Source organism: Scyliorhinus canicula, chromosome 1, assembly GCF_902713615.1.
Source record: "Scyliorhinus canicula chromosome 1, sScyCan1.1, whole genome shotgun sequence".
NCBI classification, from domain to species: Eukaryota; Metazoa; Chordata; class Chondrichthyes; order Carcharhiniformes; family Scyliorhinidae; genus Scyliorhinus; species Scyliorhinus canicula.
Genome location: NC_052146.1, coordinates 190,698,926 through 190,718,659, shown reverse-complemented (window position 1 = coordinate 190,718,659; position 19,734 = coordinate 190,698,926). Strand labels below are relative to the sequence as shown.

Genomic DNA, 19,734 nt, shown 5'->3' with positions numbered 1-19,734 from the left:
AGGGCTTTCAGCAGAATAAGATGGGCAGAGACAGGGCTGGAAATAGGCGGTGTAATGGAGATGAAAGAAGGTGGTCTTTGTGATGAAAAGGATATGGACTTTATCGGATCACCCACAGAGGTCAGAACTCAATGGGAGTACCACCCGTTGCCCGCTGGGACTTTGGGAAATCCAGTCAACCCATAAAGTTGCATGGGCCGATGAGGCTGCTGCCTTCCTGCAATGCCATAATGGAGCTACGGAGTCCAGTCAAAATGGATAAACTAAACTCAACAGCACAATTCACTAAAACCTCCCTGCCGTTTGAAATACCTTGTCGAATTTACAACGCGTACGGATTTTAAGCAATTCACAGATTGACACAAGTGTCTGTATCAGAATCCAAAATCTTTTAATGGAAGTACCTCCAATCTTGTTATTAGACAACAGATGGTATCAGGTGCCTCAGAATACAGAGGGGAGAGTTAAACACTGTACAACAATTAGCAGGCTGAACCATTATTTTAATGTTATTTCAAAAAGATTATAGAAAATTTGACAACTTGAAGTATTTTTCTCACCATTCCATTTCTAACTAAAAACAAAGCAGAAAACGCCTGTTTAAATAATTGTTAGCTGAAGGTATGTTAGTCTCTTTAAGCCGTCTTCTCCCTTTGGTTTAGCTGAAAAAAGACCACCTGGAGATTGTGGGCGCTGAAGTTCCAAGTAAAGTGGGGGAAGGGCAGAATGTTAGCAGCAGCTAGCCTTGTTCTCAGCTTCAACAGGCCCCTCTGTTAGTTCAACTGTATCCACGTCCCTGTTTTCAGACAGATGGATAAAATCACTGGCCAGAATATTCTTCACCAAAAACCGTGTTGCTTCATCAATGTTTATGTTCTCCTGCAAGGATTAGAAAATGCTATTAATGCATTCTATTAAACATGAATTAATTGCGAGAAAACATTTACATATTATGATTTGTAAAATACAAGAAATATCAAAGAACTAGCTTGTCGTTATATGGCACCTTGCATAACGCCAGGGCCCAAACCTCTTCACAGTCAATTTACACTTTAAGAAGTCTTACAACACCAGGTTAAAGTCCAACAGCTTTCGGAGCACTGCTCCTTCCTCAGGTGAATGTACTTTACACTTTAGAAGTGTAATCACTGTTGTAATACTGGAAAAGCAACAACCAATTTGTGCGAGCAATGTCCCACAAACCACAATGTGATGATGCCCAGATAAACTTGTTTTCCTGGTGATGTTGTCTGAGTGATAAATGTTGGCCAGGCCATGAGAATAACTTGATGTCTGGCTCAGAGGCAGAAGTGTGGCCCACTGAAGCCATGGCTAACAAGGTGGACCAGAAGAATCCTTTTTGTCCCTCCCCACCTTGGTCTTTGTCTTTCCATCCGTCCCTCTAACATCTCTTAGACCATCTCACTCTATACGCCCCCCAAACTTAAGCAAGTGCCCAATCACATGAATTGGTCTTGACCCACCAACATCAATTAAACTAGCTAAGTCCTCCTTCTGTTATCACTGTTGTGGGGAATTTTGCATTTTAAAATGTATACCGGCTAATTAACTATGTTGCAAAATAGAAAGGTTTTTAGACAAAAGATACTCATTGCCTTCGATGCCTGTATAAGAGGCAATTTGTCGGAATAGATAGTGTATACACAATGCTTGTGATTTTGTAACTCAATAATTACTAATATCAGAAGGGACACAAAATGGCTGTTGGCTGAACTAGCAATACTAAAGATACAAAATGGCTTTTAGCTGAACAATTCCTAAACAATCATTAGCTGAGTTAAGTTACAAACTGTGTAAACAGAATGATAACAGGCGTGGGTATTTCTTGGGAGTATTTTAATAGCCCCTGATAACAGCTTCAGAGGACAAGGAGCACAATGTATCCTCAATAGCTCAAGGAGTCTCCAGATGCAGGCAGGACAGTTTTGAGTGACTTCTGTATGATGTTAGGGGCTGGTGAGACAACACCCACTTTAATCATATATGTGAATATTTTCGGATGCTAAGAAAATTGATTGACTGCATGTAACGAATTGTGACGCAAATAGAGTTGATTGATCCATGTAAATGAGAATGCAACTAATTCCATCCCTTGAATCTGTATATTAACCCAATGTGAACCTTAGCCCAAGTGAGAAAAGGCGCTGCGGAGCCTCAGGTCTTTCTCCCACAGCTCTGATATAATAAACTGCTTCTTTACTCTTTCAAAGGCCTGCTTGTGAATATTTTCACCCAACATCACCAAAACCTGCAATTTGTACAGAAAAACATTTGAGACTGCAGCTTGCATTACCAGGCATAGCTTGGTGTGTTTGGGATTCTTTTGGACCCGACATTATGAGGACAGGTTGCTTATATTTGGCTTGCATTCACTCTGAATTCAGGAGATTGAGGAGTGATCTGATGGAGGTATTGATCACGACAGGATACAGAGAAATTATTTCCTCTGATAAAATGATCAGATAATCTAATCTCCTTTAGGGAAGGAAATCTGCTGCGCTAATCTGACTTGGCCTACATGTAACTCCAAGCCCACAGCATTGTGATGCTTAGCTGCCCCTCTGAAATGGCCTAACAAGCCGCCCAGTTCAAGGGCTATTAGGGATGGCCAATAAATGCTGGCTTTGCCGGCGACGCCACAACTCATGACAGAAGAAGAAACAAAGCAGAAAGCTTAAATTTAGAACTAGGTCATTCAGGGGGGTGACATGAGGGAATCCTTTTTCACACAAAGGATCCTGGAAAGCTGGAAAAGCTTGTGAATGCTGCGGCTCAATTAAAATCAAGAATAAATCTTTGTTGTCTAAGTGTACTGTAATAATTCCAGGAGGCACGGACTGAAAGGCCAAACTGGTTTATTGTAAATGGAAAATAAAGCCGCTCACAAAAAATGTCCCAGCCCAGGATTATTGGGAATTGGTGGTCCGGGTCTGGGAGCTCTATTTTAAAGGTCCCGCTAACAAGCCCCAGCTGGCCGGGCCTTCACCCGCTCACAGGGAGATCAATCAGTGATCCCCACCCATGGTCCTCGTGAGGGTTATCACAGGTACCAAGAGAGGTCGAGCAAAGGTGTTGATAAAATAAAGTTTAGGTACAGATTAGTTGTCATCTGATTGAATGGCAGAACTGGTTCGAAGGATAGAATCGTCACTTTCTGCTCCTACAATGAAACAGATTGACAACATGCCTGTTATACACCGAAACGACAACCATTTTCCCATAACCGCCTCACTGCCAAAGCTCAGAGCTCAGTATGTTATTAAAACCCCTACACGGGTTGAAAGAAGCTGCTGTTGTTAATCTCCAGATAGTTCACACATTGTGGACGAAATTGTGAAACTCCACTTCGAAAGATAATTTTCTCCTCTTTTCTCTGAGTCAGCTCTTAATTTAACCGCATTACATCCAATTCCACCTCTTGGACAGCACTCAAATACTCCAGCTACAGTTTCATATACTTGACTTTTGTATTACCCACTTTTGAAGACTTAAAACATGACCTTTGCGGACTGTCTGATCCCCCATGTGCCTCCTCCCATCTTCTCTCCCATCATTACTTGGAAAACATTCATCCCTACTCCCTCAACTCCTCCCTCACATTCCAAGTCTGCCGTAATCTCCATCACTTTAACAAAACCTAATTTCACCTTCTGAATCAACCCCGCCCCCCAAAGAGTGTTCAGCACCCAGTCACCCCCCTGAATCTCTCCTTGAAATACATGGTTGTCCCTCCAAATCATAGAGATCAGTCACTCCTCCAAATCACTCCCCGCATAACCACAGCTTTGTGCCTCTTCCCTTATTTATTTCCATTATGAATCATTTTGGGTAAATTTTTTGTTACAATAAAAAGTGCAAAATAATCGCTGTTGCTCTTTTGCACATAATGAAGTTTCATAATCGCAACAAGACAAATACATTGATGGCTAATTAATGAAACCAAGAGTGGAAACAAGCAGGGGGGGGGCAACAGTTGGGGAAATGTAAGCATGGTGAGATGCGCTTTGCATTTTTAAAGGAACCATTGTTGATAATAATAATAATTGCTTATTGTCACAAGTAGGCTTCAATGAAGTTACTGGGAAAAGCCCCCAGTTGCCACATTCCGGCACCTATTCGGGGAGGCCGGTACGGGAAATGAACCCGCGCTGCTGGCATTGTTCTGCATTACAAGCCAGCTGTTTAGCCTACTGTGCTAAACCAGCCCCTTAACTGTTATACTGTTACCTCAACAGTGACAGGGTAACACCAACAGCAAGAATGCAGACAGACTTGCATATATGTAGCACCTTTCATGGCGTTAAGATGGACCAGAACACTTTACAACCAATGAAACACTTCTGAAGCATATCTGCTGTTGAAGTGTAGGAAATGTGCCAGCCAGTTTGAGCACAGTAAGGATCCTTAGTAAGAAAATGAAGAAGTAGGCATGTTCAACATTCCGAAGAGTTTGTTGCAAGACAGTCAGGACTGAAAACTGAATATACCAGATCATAGGATCCACGTGAAACATAGAGAAATGGTAGAAGGGAAGCAATAGTCTTAATGGCTAAAGATGACATCACTTCAATGATAAGATGGGATATATGGATCATAGAATCCCTACAGTGCAGAAGGAGGCCATTCAGCCCATCGAATCTGCACCGACACTCTGAAAGAACACTCTCCCTGGGGTTAGGCCCCCACCCTATTCCCAAAGCCCAGTAACCACACCTAACATTTTTTGACACTAAGGGTCAATTTAGCAAGGCCAAACCAACTAACCTGCACATGTTTGGAGTGTGGGAGGAAACTGGAGCACTCGGAGGAAACCCACGCAGATACGGGGAGAAAGTGCAAACTTCACACAGTCACCCGAGGCCAGAATTGAACCCAGGTCCCTAGCGCTGAGAGAGCTGTGCTAACCACTGTGCCATCTATAACGAGAGGTAAGCAGGCAGTCAAAATTTCATGGGTTGAATTAAGAAATTGAAAGGATAGAAAGCTACACTAGGAGTTGTGTAAAAGTCTCACAGCAGTAGCTGTGAAGCAGTCGCTTGTATAAATGCTGAGATTCAACAAGCATGCAGCATGTGCAAAGGTGGTATGGTTTTAATGTGGGATTTTAACTTTCGTATAGATTGGCAGAAGCAGACTAGCACATGTCAGGGTATTTGACATTTCAGAAAGGCAGGAAGAAAGCGAAAGACGTTGGGGTAGCTCTGCGAATAAATGATGAGATCAGTACAGGAGTGAGAAATGATCCTGGTTTAGAAGGTCAAGAATCAACAAGTATGCAACACGTCGGCTGACCTGCATGACCCACCATTTTCTCTGACCTTGTTTGTTGCTGACAAAAATGGAGGAAATGGTTTTGGGTCCTTTTGGTCCCAATGGTCCCTTTGGCCCCCCGAACTCGTAAACAAAAAGGCTGCGCCTGTATAAATAAAAAATGTGACCGCACTGCGCATGTGCACCGATGCTCCGGCACGCACGCGCAGTGCGGCCGAATTTTTTTATACGTTCGTGGCCATTTTGAAGGCCGCTTACAGCTGGCAGAGTTAAAAGCCGGCTGCTGCAGCTGTTGTGCGCGGATTTGCATGATCGGGAGCACCGCGCTGGACGGCTCTGCGACTCTCCCGACACCCACCCACATGTCGTGCCCCTGAGTTTGACAATGCCTGCTCTAAGCAAGTGTGCTCAATAACATGATAGAATTGCATGTTCAATTTAAAGGTGAGAAATGTGGGTCTAAAACTAGTATCTTATAATAATAATAATCTTTATTGTCACAGGCTTACATTAACACTGCAATGAAGTCACAGTGAAAAGCCCCTAGTCGCCACATTCCGGCGCCTGTTCGGGTACACAGAGGGAGAATTTAGAATATCCAATTCACCTAACAACACGTCTTTCGGGACTTGTGGGAGGAGACCCGAGCACCTGGAGGAAACCCACGCAGACACAGGGAGAACGTGCAGACTCCGCACAGACAGTGACCCAAGCCGGGAATCAAACCTGGGACCCTGGAGCTGTGAAGCAACAGTGCTACCCACTGTGCTACCGTGCCACCCAGATAGAGGCAATTACAAGGGTACACAGACAGGACTGGCTAAAATGGACTGGGTAAACAGATTAAAAGGATAGTAGAGAATCAATGGTAGATATTAAACAAGACTTTTCATAACTAGCTAAGCTAAGGAAGTTAAGGAACATATCAAATTAAAGTAAAGGAGTACAATGCTGCAAAGATTAGTGGTAGGCAGGAAGATTGGAAAACTTTTAGAAACCAGCAAAATGCGAATAAAGGAATTATAGAGGAGAAAATTAGAATCTGAGTGAAAACTAGCAAGAAATATAAAAACAATAAGCAAAAGTTTCTACTTCTATATAAAAGGGAAGAGAGCAGTGAACGCAAGTGTTGCTCTCTTCGAGGATAAGACTGGGAATTTAATAATGGGTAAGAAGGAAATGGCAGAGACTTTATATGAGTATTTTGTATATTTTTTAACAGAAGACACCAAAAGCATCCCAAGAATGATCAAGATCAAGAGGCAAAAGAGAGGGAGGAAGCTAGAACAATCATGATCAATAGAGATTGCTGGGAAAACTAATGGGACTAAAGGCAAGCAAGTCCCCTGGATAAAATGGTCTGCATCCCACGATCTGAGCAGAAGTGGCTGCATTGGTTGTAGTCTTCAAAAATTGTCTAGATTCTGCAAAGGTCCCAGCAGATTGGAAAATAAGACCATAAGACATAGGAGCAGAATTAGGCCACTCAGACCATGGAATCTGCTCTGCCATTCAATCGTAGCTGATATTTTCTCATCCACATTCTCCTGCCATCTCCCCATAACCTCTGATCCCCTTATTAATCAAGAACCTATCTATCTCTGTCTTAAAGACACTCAGTGAATTGGTGTCCACAGCCTTCTGCGGCAAAGAGTTCCACAGATTCACCACCCTCTGGCTGAAGAAATTCCTCATCTCAGTTTTAAAGGATTGTCCTTTCAGTCTCAGGCTGTGCCCTTGAGTTCTAGTTTTCCTACTAGTGGAAACATCCTCTCCATGTCCACTTTATCCAGGCCTCTCAGTATTCTGTAAGTTTCAATAAGATCCCCCCTCATTCTTCTAAACTCCAACGAGTACAGACCCAGAATCCTTAACCGTTCCTCATACGACAAGTTCTTCATTCCAGGGATCATTCTTGTGAGCCTCTTCTGGACCCTTTCTAAGGCCAGCACATCCTTTCTTAGATACGGGGCCCAAAACTGCTCACAATACTCCAAATGTAACACTACTATTCAAGAAAGGAGGGAGACAGAACGCTGGAAACTCTCAGCCAGTTCGACTAATCCATGTCATTGGGGAAATGCTGGCATCCATTATTGAGAAGGCAGTTGCAGGATATTCAGAAATTCATAATACAATCAGGCAGTCAACGTGGTTTTGTATCAAATTAATTGCAGTTCTTTGAGTCTGCACAAGGGGGAAGGGGGAATAAAGTGGATATAGAAGTATTTGGATATTCAAAAAGCATTCAGTATGGTGTCACATAAATGGTTACTACTACTTCTAAAGGGGGAAATAGTGTTTCACTAACTTGCTGATGTTTTTGAGGGGATAACAGAAAAGGTTGATGAGGGTAATGCTATTGATGTGGTGTACATGGACTTTCAGAAGGCATTTGATGCGGTGTTACACAAAGATTTGTAAAAACGGTTAAAGCTCGTGAAATAAAAGAAACAGTTGCAATCTGGACCCAAAATGGAATAATATGAAGCAGAAAGTGACAGTCAATGGATATCTTTCGAGCTGGAGGAAGGTTTGTAGTGGAGTTCCCCAGGGGTCAGTATTGGGACCCTTGCTTTTCCTGATATACATTAATCATGTCAACCTTGGTGTGCAGGGGACAATTTCAAAGTTTGCAGATGACACAAAGCTTGAAAATATTGTAAACTGTGAAGAAGACAGTGTAGAACATGAAAAGGACATAGACAAGTTGTTGGAGTGGCATGTAGACGGCAGATGAAATTTAATGCAAAGTGCGAGGTGATGCATTTTGGTAGGAAGAACATGAAAAGACAATATAAAGTAAGGGATAAAGTTCTTCGGGGGCGCAGGAGCAGAGGGGTCTGCGTGCATATGTGCATGTATCATTGAAGATGGCAAGACATTTGGAGAGAGCAGTTAATAAAGCATATAGTATTCTGGGCACTATTAATACGGCATGGAGTACATGAGTAAGGAGGTTAAGCTGACCTTACACAAGACACTAGCTAGATCTCAGCTAGAATAGTGTACAGATCTGGGCACCACATTACTTTACAAAGGATGTAAACGCATAGGAGAAGGTGCACAAAACATTTACAAGAATGGTTCAAGTGATGAAAAGCTTCAGTTATGAGGATAGATTGGAGAGCTTGGGATGTTCTCATTGGAGAGAAGAAGGCGAAGAGGAGATTTGATTGAAATGTTCAAAATCATGAGGGGCTTGACAGAGTAGATAAGGAGAAACTGCTCCCCACTCATAAAAGGATCAAGAACAAGAGGGCACAGATTTAAAGTGATTTGCAAAAGAAGCAAATGTGTTGTGAGAAAAAACTTTTTTCAAACAGCGAGTGGTTGGGGGCTGGTGCACGGCCTGGAAGTGTGACATTGGGTGGTTCAATTGAGGCATTCAAGAGGGCATTAGAGAATCACTTGAATAAAAACAATGTGCAGGGTATGGGGAAACGGCAGGGGTATGGGGAAAAGGCAGGGGTATGGGGAAACGGCAGGGGTATGGGGAAACGGCAGGGGTATGGGGAAAAGGCAGCGGGAATGGCACTAAGTCATAATGCTCGTTTGGAGAGCTGGTGCGGACATGACTGCCGAATGGTGGTCCCCTGGGCTGCAACAATTCTGTGAAGAGTTCATGGTATTGGCAGCGATATATTTGGGTGGATATAGGATTGGCTAACTAACAGGAAACAGAGTCGTTTTCCTGAAGTCTCTGAGGCAAAGGAGTTGACTCCAAAGCCTCAGGTACCTCAGAAATCTGCACATTAAAGTGAGGCTTACTGCCTCGCTCTAATATGCAGATTTGCCAAAAGATGATCCCGCCCATTGCGAGTGGGACTTCCATCACAATGCCTCACGAGATCGTGTTAGATCTCGCGAGACATGACAAGCCAGGTAGATCCCAGGAGTGGGGTCTCCGGCTTTCATCAACCATGCTGTGCCACAGCGAGCTGCTTTTCTGACGCAACATGGCTGTTGGATCACGCCCAGTATATCCTAGGACCATCAAAGAGGCAGGCCATATTAGATTAAGTAATGAGTAATAAACCAGATTTAGTTAATAGCCAGGAGCATTATTGGTGATCATAGTCTAATCCAGTTTCATGTGGAGTTTGAAAGAATGGAAGGGTGAAGTAGTTACTAAAATTCGAGGTTTAGTCAAGGCCAACTTCAATGGGGTGAGACAGAGACTGCCCACAGTGAAACTGGGCAAATCTGTTAATGGGAAAAATGAGAGGTCAGTGGAAGGCATTCAACAAAGAATTTCTGATACACAACCTGTTTATACTCCTGAGGTTCTACTTGCCAGTAAATACAGTCATGGACAACTAGTAAAATACAACATAAAACTGAGAGAAAAAGCATACAAAACTGCAAAAAGCACAAATCGCGGTGAAAGGGAAAATGACAAAGCAAATAGTGAGTCTGAAAACAACTTGCAAGTGATAGCAAGATGAACACATCTTGCTTTTTCCCCATGGGCCCCTGAAAACTAATAATGGTAATGTTGTCAATGTAAATAAGGAAATGGCTGAAATATTACTCTGCTTCAGTACTTACAGTCGAGAAAGGGGCCAGCATGCCAGACATCCCAAGGGGTTTATTATTGAGTCAAGGGCAGGAACTCAAGAAAGTTATTGTAAGCCAGGTAACAGAAATGGAAAAATTACACTCTGACAGAGGTACTCTGCACAGATCTGCCTTCAACTTTTTACTCTATTTATTCACAACTATGATGATGGGGAGTCAGCCACCTATCCAAATTTGCCAATGACACCAAGATAGGTCATCTTGCAAGAATAGATGGAAGCATTAAATTACAAAAGGATATTGATTGAATAAGAATGGGCAAAACTGTGGCAATTTAATTACAATGTAGGCAAATGTGAAGTTATCCACTTCGGACCAATAAAAAAATAGGAGTATTTTCTAAATAAACCTCCAAGACGCAACCACTCTTGGATTTCTTGTCCACCCCAATTTTAATTGTTCCACCATTAGTGGCTCTGGCTTCAGTTGCTTCGGCCCCAAGCTCTGGGATACCCTAGCCCCCACCTCTTCCCCTCCGTATCTCACTTTCCTTCATTAAGACCTGAAAACCTTCCTTCTTGACCAAGCCATCTGACCTAATATTTCCTTTTGTGGCTCGGCGTATTATGTTGTTTTATAATGCTTCTGTGAAGTGCCTTGCATTATGTTAAAGGTGCTATATAAGTCTAGGTTTTGCTGTTGTTGTTGAAAAACTGGAAACAGGTGGCGATCTAAAGAATTTGGAGGTCCAGGTACACAGACCATTAAAATATTTACAGCATCACAGAATTGTAGTGGTGCAGAAGGAGACCATTTGGCCCATTGTGTCTGCAACGACACTCCAAATGAGCATTATGGTTTTTTTCTCAAATCACATTCACTTCTTTTCCAAATCACTTTAATTCTGGGATTTACCGGCTGTTCACGCCGGCGGAAAATGCCAGTCCCACACTGGCGGACGGGATCTAATCATCACCCCTTGGCATTCAATGGCGTTATCTTCACTGAATCCGCCAGTCAAGGGGTGCAGTCAGCTGTCAAACCCACTGACAATGGTGAGACCAGCACGGTAGCACTGTGGATAGCACAATTGCTTCACAGCTCCAGGGTCCCAGGTTCGATTCCGACTTGGGTCACTGTCTGCGCGGAGTCTGCACATCCTCCCCGTGTGTGCGTGGGTTTCCTCCGGGTGCTCCGGTTTCCTCTCACAGTCCAAAGATGTGCAAGTTAGGTGGATTGGAAATGATAAACTGCCCTTAGTGTCCAAAATTGCCCTTAGTGTTGGGTGGGGTTACTGGGTTATGGGGATAGGGTGGACGTGTTGACCTTAGGTAGGGTGCTCTTTCAAAGAGCCGGTGCAGACTCGATGGGCCGAATGGCCTCCTTTTGCACTGTAAATTCTATGAATTCTATGATCTCATTGGCAGGCTGCCTCCGCCATCGATAAACACGTGACGGGGTGGTGTAAATCCCACCGTCTGTGCCCTCTTGTTCTTGATTCTTTTATGAATCAGAATAGTTTCTCCCCATCTACTCTGTCTAGCCCCCTCATGATTTTGAACATCTCTTTCAAATTTCCTCTTCGTCCTATTCTCTCCAAGGAACACAGTCCCAACCTCTCCAATTTATCCTCATAACTGGAGTTTCTCACCCCTGGAGCCATACTTGTAAATCTCTTCTGCACACTTTCCAATGTGTTCACATCCTTCCGATAGCGTGGCACCCAGAACGGTACACACTATTCCAGCTCAGGGCACAGAAAATAATCAAACGGCTAAAAGGAATGATGACCTTTATATTGTTGTGACTATCCAATTTGTAGGTCATGCTAATGTTTAATTCTGGCAGGATTATTGTTATGATGGTGAAGGGGCGGCACAGTAGCACAATGGTTAGCACAGTTTCTTCACAGCTCCAGGGTCCCAAGTTACGTGCAGCACTTAATGAGCCTTTTTTTTCCAGGGTCAAGGCCTTTCCCCAGGGGCGGAAATCCCACTTGCCGAGTGGGACCAACCAATTAAAGGCTGGCGGCCCTTTATTGATCAGCAGCGTCACCAGGGAGAAGTGGCTGCTCCTAGTATTTCATCCGCCCGAGGCCTAAAATTGCATGGACTCTGGCGCTGGGGGGGTGATGGCGGAGGGGGGTGGAGATCCTGGGGGGGTGGGGAGAATGATCAACATGGTCGGAAAGGTGGTTCAGTGGGCACTCCCTTCTTGATGCTGAGTCTCTCAATCAGGCACTGAATGTTTTTAAATGAGGTAACCCCCCCTCCCTGGAAGCCCCCAAGGAATCACACCCAGGCTCACTTTTCAAGCTTGCCTCATGGCAGGGCCCTCACCCGCTACTGGGTGAACACCATGGCAATTGGACGGGGCCCTTCGGTGGGCATTAACTACTAATTAGGGGCTGGTTTAGCTCACTCAGCTAAATCACTGGCTTTTAAAGCAGACCAAGCAGGCCAACAGCACGGTTCGATTCCCGTACCAGCCTCCCCGGACAGGCGCCGGAATGTGGCGACTAGGGGCTTTTCACAGTAACTTCATTGAAGCTTACTCGTGACAATAAGCGATTTTCATTTTTTCATTTTCATTAAAGGCCTCCACTGGCAGAAGGACAGGAAAGTCATCCATGGGCCTTCTCATCACAACTTAGGGAGAGGCCCCACCTGCCCAACTAAACGCCTTTGACCATCAAACTCACCATGGGGATGGTATTAAATTTCACACTTAGTATAGCATGGTATTTTGCAGCTGCTTGATGCCAAAAATGGTGGAGGGGCAGCTGAAGGAATGTGTGAGGCCTATCTTTGTTGTACCAGCTAGTGTACAATATAGTTTCTACTGAATGCCATTTGTCTGTCAATGCATGTTTCATCCTATGTTCATTTTGGGTTTGATTATTATGGTGAAAGTTTTTAAATGTAAAATCTTGCCTGTAGGTTTCTTTCTATTGCTGTCATTTGGGGATTTGTTTCATTCGCATTATTGTTCTGCATGGGGATCATCAGAATAGTGTCGATGTAAAGAGCGACCAGTCCAGCCCATTGGGACACTGTAAAAATTTGATCCAAACCTTTCAGAAGTTAGGAAACTCCTGTACCTGAAAAACGTAAGAGAAGTTCGGAACTTGCTTTTGCAAATGGCAACTGCTGCTGGAGCCATTGTTAATTTTAAAGCCTAGATTGATAGATTTTTATAGCTAAAGATATTAAGGCATATAGAGTGAAGGCAGATTCATGGAATTGGGTCGCAGAGGAACCATGATCCCCTTAAATGACAAACAGCCTCAAGGAGCTGTTCCTATGTTCCTAATTGACATATTTGATTCGTGTTGGGGGACACATTTTAGCCAAGACATCACGTTTATTCCTTTGTTATTCTTAAAAATATTGCATTGCGGTCATTCACATCCACCTTAGAGACGACAGACTCAGCTGATCTGAAAAACTCCACCTTCGATAGCATAACTCACCCAGAACATTACTGGGAGTGTCACTCCTCCCAACCTCTATTTCAGAGGTAAGGGTGCCACAACTGAGAAATGACTGACACTTGGTCAGGAAGCAACATTGTGTTGTAATATTGGGTATGGTGCTATCTTGCTGGTGTGTCCCAGGCAGATGGCAAATTGTCACTAACCTTTGCTGAGGTTTCAAACCACGCTATGAAGCCATTTTCCTTGCAGTAACGATCCATCGTCGATGGGCTATTCTCCAAATCATCCCATTGCTCATCACATTTGTTTGCCAAGAGCACGGCAGGGATTGGCTCCCCATTGGGCAGCTTGACTTTACTGTCCAAGTCGCTCTTCCATTTCAGAACTGCATCAAATGTCGAGCGTCTGGATACATCAAAGACTACGAATGCACCAACAGCTTCTTTATAATACACCCTCGTCATGTTGCCGAATCGTTCTTGACCTGCGCAGCCAAAAATTACCCAAAACTAAATGCAATAAATTCCACAAATAAGGACAATTTTTCTTTCTCCCCACCCCTCAATTAACATAGTGTGCGCAATACCGAAACAGGCCATTCAGCCCAGTTGGTCCATATTGCCTTTGATGCTCCACATGATCCTCTTCTTACATTACTTTATCTAACACTATTAATGTATACTTCTATTAATTTCTCCTTCATATACTTATTAAGCTCCACCTTCAATGTATTGTTAAGATCCCGGACCATTCTCCAACATTTGTTAGGATCCCAGACAAGAGCCGAAAACACATTTTTTTAAATTCGTAAACCTGTGAGGAAAGGATACTTCACCCCAGGAGTGATGACTCTGAGCAATCGGTCTCTTTTATGTTGAAACAAACTAATTTAAACACAGAATTAACCACATTAACTTCAAAGAAAATAGCTTTAAAATGATCAGTTAAACAGTTCTTAAACACAAAGAAAAACTTACTATCTATACCTGCTACTCACTCCAATTATGCAACCCCCAATATAGTTCAAATGCCACTTATAAATAAAGTCAGCCGAACAGGATTACTTGCTTATCTCTGCAGACCTTTGGACCAACATGAAAATCCTTCTGCCTTGTCAGACACTTCTGCTCAACCTGACAGCATTTGTCTAAGCTGCTGTTCAACTTAAAAACATTAAGCATCCAGCAAACTACAGACAGACCTGGCTCCTCCCATTAATTACATCATCTGTATCCCACTGTGATGTTCCATCACCTGCTTAGATAGGGCTACATACAATCCCTCATAAATTATCTACTCTCCAGGGCGTCTCTATGACGGCAAGTAAATGGGTAAAATTAATAATTTCCTCACCTTTTATAACCTCTTACTTACAGCTTTAGCAGACAGTGTCTGAACCTAGGTTCTTTGATAATATTATTGCATAAAATACATACCCAAACTCAAGTTTTTCAAAAACTTACTGCAACAGATATAAAATACTATATATACCAATTTCTTACATTCATCCCAGTATTTGTACTATTGTTCTTAGGGTGTGGGTGAGACTGGCCAGGTGCTATATACTGGTCCATCCTTGCTGCCCTGAGAAGGTGAAGGTGATCCTTATACTGTTGCAGCCAGTGTGGTGTGTTGGAAGTCCTGGGGAGTGTATGTTTGACATTGTGAGAGTTAAAGGTTAATAATGAAATGTCCTTGTATCTTGGGAAAATAAGCTTTCCAATATAAACAGGTAGCTTTGTAATTGCCATGTTAAGAAATCATGATTTAATGTCTGCCCCTAATGTCTGAGTATTATCGATGAGAAATGATTGTGCATGGAAATAAGTGAATTGAACAGCATTGCATCTGACAAAAGTTGAGGGATCCATTAACTTTAGCGCAGTACTATGAACCAATAACATTCTATGGCTTAATAGGATTTGAGTGCAGTTAAAATCAGAGAATCTTGTTTGGGAGAACTGACTTTGAAGTAAACAGATACAAATATTTACATGAATAGTCTGTAAATGGTTCAGAATAGAGTATAATGTGAGGTTCTAACAGTGACAAATACATTTGAGGCAGGCAAAATACAGTTTATAAAGGAGCTTCATTTCAACAGAAGGCACACAGAATGAAAGACACTTTCTGAATTTAGTTCGGCCAATCACCTACACTAGATATTTATAAAACTTGTTTCATTTTCTTCACCAGTGGTGCCTTGTGTCTACTGGAAACATGTCATTTATTTACTCAAGTTTTTATTTTATTCTCTTGAGTCTGCTTTCACCTCCTTTCAGGCAGTACATTCCAGATCACAACAGCTTGCTGTAGAAAAAGACGTTCTGTCACTTTGCCCATGGTTCTTTTGTCAATTAACTTCAATCTGCATCCTCTGGTTTACCAGTCCTACTGCCATTGGAAAAGTTTCTCCTTATAGACTCGATTAAAGAACATAGGAAATGGGAGTTGACCATTTGGCCTGTCAAGTGAGCTCCACCATTCAATACCACCATGGCTAATCTTGGGCTTCAAATCCATTTTCCTGCTTGCACCCCATGTCCCTTCAATTACCTGAGAGACCAAAAATTTGTCAATCTCCCTTGCCCTTCATGCTTTTGAACACCTCTATTAAATCTTACTCTTCTTTGTGCTAAAAACAAGCCCCAATTCTCCACTTTCTTTGTAAAATAGCTGGAATTACATCAGCCTGTTAGCAACATACTGGGTGGAGGGAAAGCTGACAACATAGCATGGGAAGGCAAGAGGGGCATGCCCAGTCACAATGGCCACAATGCCATTTTTGCCAACAGAAGGAAGGTTGGTAGATTGGCTGCCCACCGGGATATCAATTGAGCCACTAAACAGGCCTATTAAGGCCACCCCAGGTCCAAGGACATTCTGCCCATAGGGGGAGGGCAGGGGGTGGGGACGTTGGGCTCGACTGTGTGGAGAAGCCACCCAGTGACACTTTGCGACCACCCAAAGAGCCCTCCTTTTGGACACTCCATCACTAATGGAGCGGCCCCCCTAGTGGTAGCAGCACCACCTGTGCCTCATGACCGCATGGTCATCACAAGCAATGGCACTGCTCAGCTGACAGCTGTCTAACTGAGCCAACTGCTCATAGGAGTAGGCTGCCTTCTGAATTGAGATGGCAGCCTTGGCAGCGACCATTTAATTAGCCACTGGTCTATTCAGGCCGAGTCATTACTTTACAGGGACCATAACTTTCTTGCTTCTGTACTCTCTGCCGTTATTTATAAAGTCTCGGACCACTGTGTGCTTTATTACCTGCTGGGTTCACGTCTGTTATTGCAATGCTAGGTTACAGTACTCCTGGGTTCAGGTCTATTATTATAATACTAGGGTACAGAACTGCGGGGTTCAGGTCTATTATTATAATACGAGGGTACAGAACTGCGGGGTTCAGGTCTATTATTATAATACTAGGGTACAGAACTGCGGGGTTCAGGTCTATTATTATAATACTAGGGTACAGTAATGCTGGGTTCAGGTCTATTATTATAATACTAGGGTACAGTATTGCTGGGTTCAGGTCTTCTATTATAACACTAAGGTACAGTAATGCTGGGTTCAGGTCTATTATTATAATACTAGGGTACAGTAATGCTGGGTTCAGGTCTATTATTATAATACTAGGGTACAGTATTGCTGGGTTCAGGTCTTCTATTATAACACTAAGGTACAGTAATGCTGGGTTCAGGTCTTCTATTATAATACTAGGGTACAGTAATGCTGGGTTCAGGTCTATTATTATAATACTAGGGTACAGTAATGCTGGGTTCAGGTCTTCTATTATAATACTAGGGTACAGTAATGCTGGGTTCAGGTCTTCTATTATAATACTAGGGTACAGTAATGCTGGGTTCAGGTCTATTATTATAATACTAAGGTACAGTAATGCTGGGTTCAGGTCTTCTATTATAATACTAGGGTACAGTAATGCTGGGTTCAGGTCTATTATTATAATACTAGGGTACAGTAATGCTGGGTTCAGGTCTTCTATTATAATACTAGGGTACAGTAATGCTGGGTTCAGGTCTATTATTATAATACTAAGGTACAGTAATGCTGGGTTCAGGTCTATTATTAAAGTACTGGGCACAGCATTGCTGGGTTCAGGTCTATTATTATAATACTAGGGTACAGTAATGCTGGGTTCAGGTCTTCTATTATAATACTAGGGTACAGTAATGCTGGGTTCAGGTCTTCTATTATAATACTAGGGTACAGTAATGCTGGGTTCAGGTCTATTATTATAATACTAGGGTACAGTAATGCTGGGTTCAGGTCTTCTATTATAATACTAGGGTACAGTAATGCTGGGTTCAGGTCTTCTATTATAATACTAGGGTACAGTAATGCTGGGTTCAGGTCTATTATTATAATACTAAGGTACAGTAATGCTGGGTTCAGGTCTTCTATTATAATACTAGGGTACAGTAATGCTGGGTTCAGGTCTATTATTATAATACTAAGGTACAGTAATGCTGGGTTCAGGTCTTCTATTATAATACGAGGGTACAGAACTGCGGGGTTCAGGTCTATTATTATAATACTAGGGTACAGAACTGCGGGGTTCAGGTCTATTATTATAATACTAGGGTACAGTAATGCTGGGTTCAGGTCTATTATTATAATACTAGGGTACAGTATTGCTGGGTTCAGGTCTTCTATTATAACACTAAGGTACAGTAATGCTGGGTTCAGGTCTATTATTATAATACTAGGGTACAGTAATGCTGGGTTCAGGTCTATTATTATAATACTAGGGTACAGTATTGCTGGGTTCAGGTCTTCTATTATAACACTAAGGTACAGTAATGCTGGGTTCAGGTCTTCTATTATAATACTAGGGTACAGTAATGCTGGGTTCAGGTCTATTATTATAATACTAGGGTACAGTAATGCTGGGTTCAGGTCTTCTATTATAATACTAGGGTACAGTAATGCTGGGTTCAGGTCTTCTATTATAATACTAGGGTACAGTAATGCTGGGTTCAGGTCTATTATTATAATACTAAGGTACAGTAATGCTGGGTTCAGGTCTTCTATTATAATACTAGGGTACAGTAATGCTGGGTTCAGGTCTATTATTATAATACTAGGGTACAGTAATGCTGGGTTCAGGTCTTCTATTATAATACTAGGGTACAGTAATGCTGGGTTCAGGTCTATTATTATAATACTAAGGTACAGTAATGCTGGGTTCAGGTCTATTATTAAAGTACTGGGCACAGCATTGCTGGGTTCAGGTCTATTATTATAATACTAGGGTACAGTAATGCTGGGTTCAGGTCTTCTATTATAATACTAGGGTACAGTAATGCTGGGTTCAGGTCTTCTATTATAATACTAGGGTACAGTAATGCTGGGTTCAGGTCTATTATTATAATACTAGGGTACAGTAATGCTGGGTTCAGGTCTTCTATTATAATACTAGGGTACAGTAATGCTGGGTTCAGGTCTATTATTATAATACTAGGGTACAGTAATGCTGGGTTCAGGTCTTCTATTATAATACTAGGGTACAGTAATGCTGGGTTCAGGTCTTCTATTATAATACTAGGGTACAGAACTGCGGGGTTCAGGTCTATTATTATAATACTAGGGTACAGTAATGCTGGGTTCAGGTCTATTATTATAATACTAGGGTACAGTAATGCTGGGTTCAGGTCTATTATTATAATACTAGGGTACAGTAATGCTGGGTTCAGGTCTGTTATTGTAATACTAGGGTACAGTAATGCTGGGTTCAGGTCTTCTATTATAATACTAGGGTACAGAACTGCGGGGTTCAGGTCTATTATTATAATACTAGGGTACAGTAATGCTGGGTTCAGGTCTGTTATTATAATACTAGGGTACAGAACTGCGGGGTTCAGGTCTATTATTATAATACTAGGGTACAGTAATGCTGGGTTCAGGTCTGTTATTATAATACTAGGGCACAGCATTGCTGGGTTCAGGTCTATTATAATACTAGGGTACAGTAATGCTGGGTTCAGGTCTTCTATTATAATACTAGGGTACAGTAATGCTGGGTTCAGGTCTGTTATTATAATACTAGGGTACAGAACTGCGGGGTTCAGGTCTATTATTATAATACTAGGGTACAGTAATGCTGGGTTCAGGTCTGTTATAATACTAGGGTACAGTGATGCTGGGTTCAGGTCTATTATTAGCTGGACAGGTTGGTGGGAGAAATCTTACAGGTGGACAGGAGATATTCAGAGTCTCCAAATGAGGAGCTCCTGAAGGAGTATCAAAGAATAAAGAACAAAGAAAATTACAGCACAGGAACAGGCCCTTCGGCCCTCCCAGCCTGCGCCGATCCAGATCCTTTATCTAAACCTGTCTCCTATTTTCCAAGGCCTACTTCCCTCTGTTCCCGCCCATTCATATACCTGTCTAGATGCTTCTTAAATGATGCTATCGTGCCCACCTCTACCACCTCCGCTGGTAAAGCGTTCCAGGCA

At 42.5% G+C, this 19,734-nt stretch overlaps 1 protein-coding gene across 1 annotated transcript in view; it reads right to left on the bottom strand.

Moving 5' to 3' along the window:
- Nucleotides 1-368: 368 nt before the first annotated feature.
- Nucleotides 369-19,734, bottom strand: part of LOC119970464 (ras-related protein Rab-32-like) — a 36,556-nt gene continuing 17,190 nt past the window's right edge. Inside the window, exons 2-3 of the mRNA XM_038805115.1 lie at nucleotides 13,453-13,733; nucleotides 369-879 (exon numbers count right to left, since the gene is read on the bottom strand). Coding sequence (XP_038661043.1) covers nucleotides 730-879; nucleotides 13,453-13,733 — 431 coding nt within the window. The 3' untranslated portion in view covers nucleotides 369-729. The remainder of the gene's footprint in view (nucleotides 880-13,452; nucleotides 13,734-19,734) is intronic.